Source organism: Cynoglossus semilaevis, chromosome 2 (assembly GCF_000523025.1).
Source record: "Cynoglossus semilaevis isolate Cse_v1.0 chromosome 2, Cse_v1.0, whole genome shotgun sequence".
Taxonomy (NCBI): domain Eukaryota; kingdom Metazoa; phylum Chordata; class Actinopteri; order Pleuronectiformes; family Cynoglossidae; genus Cynoglossus; species Cynoglossus semilaevis.
Window position 1 is genome coordinate 12,758,094 of NC_024308.1, and position 6,000 is coordinate 12,764,093.

A 6,000-nucleotide genomic window follows, 5' to 3' on the forward strand; every position below is an offset into this window, starting at 1 on the left:
AAACTCCATGCAATCTGGGAGTTGGATTTTGTTTTATTAGAGCCATATATTTTGTTTTCAGACTTTAGGTCTCTACCTATCTAAGTAATTGTCGTTTAATAGGGTCAAAGCAATATAAATAACTAAATATATTATAGCTAGATACCATTGTTATGAAGTCAATATCAGTTAACTTCCGTTAATTTGTTTTTCTGACCCGCATGTGACCAGGAAGTATCGTTTCTCCTTTAAAACTATCTCATTTATTTTTTCTTTGTGGAAATATTGAACATAAAATAAAAATAGTACACTAGTATACTACCGAAACTTATACATGTTAAAGAATATGACTTAAAAATAGTCAAATTTTAAAAACGTTTGTGAAATGCAAAATATTAAAAATACATAATTTAAAATTATTTGATACAATAATATACTCATTTCACTTATGTTTCCAGTTTAGTTATTTTTTTGTAAATTAATTTGTAAAAACTAATTCTCAAAACACCGTCGTCTGATTGTGACGTCATGAGAAAGCGACAGCTGTCCTTCCACGCCGTTGGCTGAATATTAAAGATTGCGTTTTTCCTAACCGTCTTCTAGCTCTTGTTTTGTCAAAACGAGGCGAACTGGTATTTTAGTTCACGTATAGTACAGTCAACAGTTGTTCTGTCTCTGACTGGCAGCCCGGACTTCGTTAATTCAGCTTTTTTTTTTATCCCACATGTGTTTACTGTACTTAGCTGTGTGAGGTTTAAACCATGGAGACCAAGCGCCTAGACTCTGCTGTTGCGAAAACCAAGAAGAAAAACAAGTCAGCGAAAATGGAACATGGCACCGATCCGGTGAAAAACTTTGAAAAATGGAAGAAAAAATACGGAAAGACCAAATTGAGAGTTAAGCATGAGAGGGCGGCCCAGAAAAAACCCGAGTGGCAGGTAGAACGGGAGTACATTCAAAAGTTGGTCAAAAGGTACGCAGACATCAACTGCAAAGAAGCAATCAAGTTTTCAGACTTTCCCATTTCCAAGAAAACGCTGCTGGGACTGCAGGAGGCTCAGTACAGACAGCCCACTGAGATCCAGAGGCAGACCATTGGATTTGCTCTGCAGGGTAAGGATGTTCTGGGTGCAGCGAAAACCGGTTCTGGAAAGACTCTAGCTTTCCTCATACCTGTCCTGGAGTGTCTGTACAGGCAGCAGTGGAGCTCCATGGACGGCCTCGGTGCTCTCATCATATCCCCCACCAGGGAACTTGCATACCAGACATTTGAAGTTCTCCGTAAGATAGGCAAGAACCACGAGTTCTCTGCTGGACTCATCATTGGTGGCAAGGAGTTGAAAGGTGAGGTGGAAAGAATCCATCGCACCAACATTGTCATCTGTACCCCGGGCAGACTGCTCCAGCACATGGATGAAACCGCAACCTTTCACACATCTGACCTGCACATGCTGGTCCTGGATGAGGCTGACCGCATTCTGGACATGGGCTTTGCAGATACACTGAATGCCATCGTGGAGAACCTGCCCAAGAAAAGGCAGACACTGTTGTTCTCTGCAACACAAACCAAGTCAGTCAAAGACCTGGCCAGGCTGAGTCTGAAAGATCCAGAGTACGTGTGGGTCCATGAAAAGGCAAAGTTTAGTACACCAGCCACCCTGGAACAGAGCTACATAGTGTGCGAGCTCCACCAGAAGGTCAACCTGCTGTTCTCCTTCATCAGAAGTCACCTAAAGAAGAAGGTTATTGTATTTTTTGCATGCTGCAAAGAAGTGCAGTACCTGTTCCGCGTCTTCTGTCGCCTCCGACCTGGAATGCCCCTCCTGGCTTTGCATGGGAAGCAGCAACAGATGAAGAGGGTGGAGGTCTACAATGACTTTCTGAAAAAGCCAAATGCAGTACTTTTTGCCACTGACATTGCAGCCAGAGGTTTGGATTTCCCCGCTGTCAACTGGGTGCTGCAGTTCGACTGCCCCGAGGACGCGGACACCTACATCCACCGAGTTGGTCGGACCGCCCGATACAAGGAGGGTGGAGAAGCCCTGCTGCTGCTCCTGCCCTCTGAGGAGAAAGGCATGTTGGCCCAGCTGCAGGATAAGAAGGTTCCCATCAATAAGATCCAGGTGAGACTCACGGACACACAGACAGTTAAATCAAAGAAACCTTTATCAGCAGTGGGTGTGTGACTGTTCCAATTGTTCTTTGTTTCTAATTTAAGGTGAATCCAGAAAAGCTGCAGAATGTCCAGCAGAAGCTGGAGTCCTTCCTAGCCCAGGAAAAGGAGCAGAAAGACAGAGCCCAGAGGTGTTTTGTCTCCTACCTCCGCTCCATCTACCTGATGAAGAACAAAGACGTTTTTGACGTCTTTAAATTGCAGATTCACGAGTATGCGCTTTCCCTTGGCCTCGCTGTGGCGCCGAGAGTGCGTTTCTTGAGTAAAGCTCAGGCACAGAGGACTGAGAGACCTGGGCCCAAAGAGGAGCAGCATTCTGATGAAGAGGAGGAGCTGAGGAGCTTTAAGGCACAGCTCAAAGGAAACGTTTCCCCTGGGGAAAGTGAGAGTTCAGAGTCTGAAGACTCAGAAGCAGATGAGGAAAGTGACGTTGACCAGCAGAAGACGCTGGGACTGGGCGCAGATGACGACAGTGAGGATGATGATCTGAGAGACCTGGATCTGCTGACGGTCAAAACGAAGGATGTCTTCAGCATCACACAAGGCGAGCAGGACCAGGAGGAGCCTGCTGAGGAGACCAAAAAGGAAAAGACCGTCACAAAGTACACAGAAGCCAAAAAGGTCATTAAGAAAAAGTTCAAAGTTAACACCAAAGTGACTTTTAATGAGGAAGGTGAGGCAGTACAGCTGTGGCCACAGGTCCAACGGGCAGCCACTGGTGAAGAGGAGGAGGAGGAAGAGGATGTTTCAGGTATCAACCTGGAAAAGGCCAAGGAGAGATTGAAACGGGAAGACAAGGAGTTTGACAAACAGGAGTACAGCCGTAAAGTGAAAGCCAAACACAGAGAGAAGAGGCTGAAGGCCAAGGCGGCAAGACGGGAGGCCGGGAGGCAGCGTGGGGAACAGTCTGATGAAGAGGACGAGGTGCTGGCCTACTTGGCCAATAACAGTGAGGATGAGTTTGACCCCAGCACTCTACCAGATCCTGATAAAGTGGACAAAGAGGATGATGATAGTTCCAGTGATGATGGCAACGATCATCAGATCAGACCAGTGAAAAGGCAGCAGAGCAGTGATGAGGAGGATGAGGAAGAGGAACTCACAGCAGGAAAAAGGAAGAAGTTGAGGAAAGAGAATGAAGAGCACAAACCTCTGGACACTGGTCTTTCTCTGGCTGAGGACGAGGAGTTAGTGTTGCGTCTGCTAGGACAGTAGATCTCTGCTGCTGCTGCTTCATTTGTTTCACTTAAATCATACGATATAACAACTGACTGTGAATAAAAACTAGAAATACATCTTGCTGATTGTTCATTTATTCCAATGTCCTTTTCCATCCGTTCACCTCAGAGCTCTGGTGGTTTTATAGCTTTTTCACAGTACGGCTCTGTCTTTTACTGCCAATGAAATTCCTCAATATTTTCTCCAGAATAGAGTAATTCTATAATAGAAATGAACTTTAAATACATTGTCTTTTGAACTTGTGTTTGTAAAAACTCTAAATAAACACTGTATTGACAACTGAATCAACAGTCTTGTTTCTATGTTTTTATTTAGTATTGTTTGATAATAAAAAATATATTAGAATCTGTATTGCTTTTACATTGAGCAGCTCAAAATATGGTATAAATCTAAAATTACTGCAGTGTACAGTATTTTGTAAGGTCAGAAACTACAAAACAATTAAAACACTGCCAAATTCCACATTATATTACAAAAAGGTGTGAGTAATAACTTTAAAAAAAACAATTAGATGGAGTAAAAAATACACGGGAATGGATCAGAGATTACCACTTTCAAAGTCAAAACAATTTCGTGTTTCCAGCAGATGGCGTACAGTGACAATAAAACGAACTTAGGCTTCTCACTCATCTGTACTTCCTGTAAAATTGTTCGATAACAGCTTGTTATAGTACTGATTAAGGCTAATCGTAAAAGCAATTATTATTCAAGTTAAAATCGTAGTTTTATTTATTGATTGATTGATTTCCTGCTGTCACAAAATCTCTTACAGGACATAACAAACGTCTGCCTTAGGGAGTTCAGTATATGTTGGTTAAAAAGCTTACATTTAAATCTAAAAAAAAAAAACTAAAATAGAATTTAATTACATTATGTGACAACATACATTCGGTTAAAAGTTGTTTTAAAAAAATAAAGTAGCTTTGGCGCCCACTACTGGTAGATGGCAACTAGGTTGAGTTGAGAAACTATAAATCCAGTGACTTGTCACCGTGAGAACGTCACCTTTTCGTGCGTAAATTGTACTGACAACGCGTATTTGAACAAAATAGCACTCACATATTCCCGGTCCGACCGTGTTTCCTGTGGCCTTTCAACTCAGCAGGTGAGTGTAGAAGAGCTGCAAATGTTTAGACGTGCCTCCATCAACAATGTTATTATTTTTTAAAGTGTCTTCTAATTGCAAACGGATTTAAAAGTATCGATGGAACGGGTACCTAAGCTCCTTAGAGTTATATGATGACGTCAATCGTCTTGTTAAACGTTGTCCTGAAAGCCGTGACGCACCTAAAGTGTCCTTATTGCGCAAAAGTAACTCGCACAAATCACACAAAAAATGTTTTTTTTTTAACTGATTTATTTAAAGGGACATGAGAATTCCTTACTAACAAGCTTCACCTGTACCTTTTCATGCCACTTATTACGACGTCATTGTTCATGAAAAAAAATCAGAGCTCACTTTTTAATTTACGTCATATCAGTGCGACCTAATTGATGGCGTTGATTGTGATAGGAACTATTTAATGTAGATAACACTCACGTTTCTTGTTGTTTTTCTACTCATTTTTGGCACTTAAGGTTAAAATAACTTTATATATATTTATTTTCTAATAGATGCTAATTAAATGTTGTTTCAAATGTAATATAAATTGTAATTTTATCAGTGTTTGCACACCAATGTAAAATAAACCTTTGGTCAGACCAGTTGAGTTTGAATTTACTTTAAATAAAAAACAAACAAACACTTGACCATGTTTCAGAGTCTAACCCTGGGCTCAGTAGTCACGGTACAGACCTGGTTCCTACGGTTATAATCTAGATTGTTGTATTGGTTTATATCGGTACATACTCCCTACCTGCTGTGGTCATCTCCAGATTTTTTTTCTTGTTTTTTTTACCAATTAGACCAAACAAAAAAATTGCAAGCTGCACCTTTTCCTTCAGTGATGTTCACATTTGCACATTTACACAGGACTAATTAATTAATGGCTGCAAATAAGCTATTAAATGGAGCCCAGAAGTTGCCGGAGCAAAATGGGGAGGTGAAAACATCACATGTCCCGGTCACGATTGCAGCCATCGCTGCTCCACAGCCCACAGCTGCAGCTGCCTCTAATGTCGACCCTGTAGCTGCCACAGTTCAAGTGGCAGTCCCGCGGCCTCAGACATCCTCCTCCCAGGTCGTTGTGGTAGCAAAGGTGACCACCTCAGGAGTGGTCAGTGCTAACAGCCAACTACAGGTAACAAAACCAGCTCTGAGCCAGGTGACCAGCATAAACCAGGCCACAGTGCCGGGAAGGACGGTTGTGATAACTGTACCCAGGCCAGCAGCTCCACAGCCGGTCACTGTAGCCCCACGACTGCCACAGACCTCTTCCCTTCCAGCTAACATCCAGATACCGTCAGGTGAGCTCAACAACTTCATGTACTCAGCAGGTAGACCTGGACTGACAGGTCAGAGCAAGCTGCTATGTCTGTCTTGCATTCTTACTTATTTGTAATGATGGATTTACATGCAGCACTTCACTGTAAACAGCAATGTTGCAGGTATGATGCTGGTCCGCAGTGACAGCGGGCAGCTGATGCTCGTATCCCAGCAGGCATTGGCA

The 6,000-nt window shown here is 42.5% G+C and overlaps 1 protein-coding gene and 1 long non-coding RNA gene across 2 annotated transcripts; both read left to right on the forward strand.

Annotated features, from left to right (window-relative positions):
• Positions 1 to 470: 470 nt before the first annotated feature.
• Positions 471 to 3,445, forward strand: ddx10 (DEAD (Asp-Glu-Ala-Asp) box polypeptide 10). Its single transcript, XM_008338463.2, has 2 exons — positions 471 to 2,102; positions 2,198 to 3,445. Exons 1-2 carry the CDS (start codon positions 741 to 743, stop codon positions 3,365 to 3,367), a joined length of 2,532 nt encoding a protein of 843 aa, XP_008336685.1. The 5' UTR covers positions 471 to 740; the 3' UTR covers positions 3,368 to 3,445.
• An 843-nt stretch (positions 3,446 to 4,288) lies between these two features.
• On the forward strand, positions 4,289 to 5,999 carry LOC112486766 (uncharacterized). Its single transcript, XR_003049230.1, has 3 exons — positions 4,289 to 4,496; positions 5,364 to 5,797; positions 5,939 to 5,999. It is a non-coding gene; the product is annotated as an uncharacterized LOC112486766 (long non-coding RNA).
• Position 6,000: the final 1 nt, after the last annotated feature.

Coding starts and splice junctions, on each gene's coding strand:
- ddx10 (XM_008338463.2), top strand. CDS start 741: ATGGAGACCAAGCGCCTAGACTCTGCTGTTGCGAAAACCAAGAAGAAA. Junction 2,103..2,197: donor TTCCCATCAATAAGATCCAG/GTGAGACTCACG, acceptor TTCTAATTTAAG/GTGAATCCAGAAAAGCTGCA.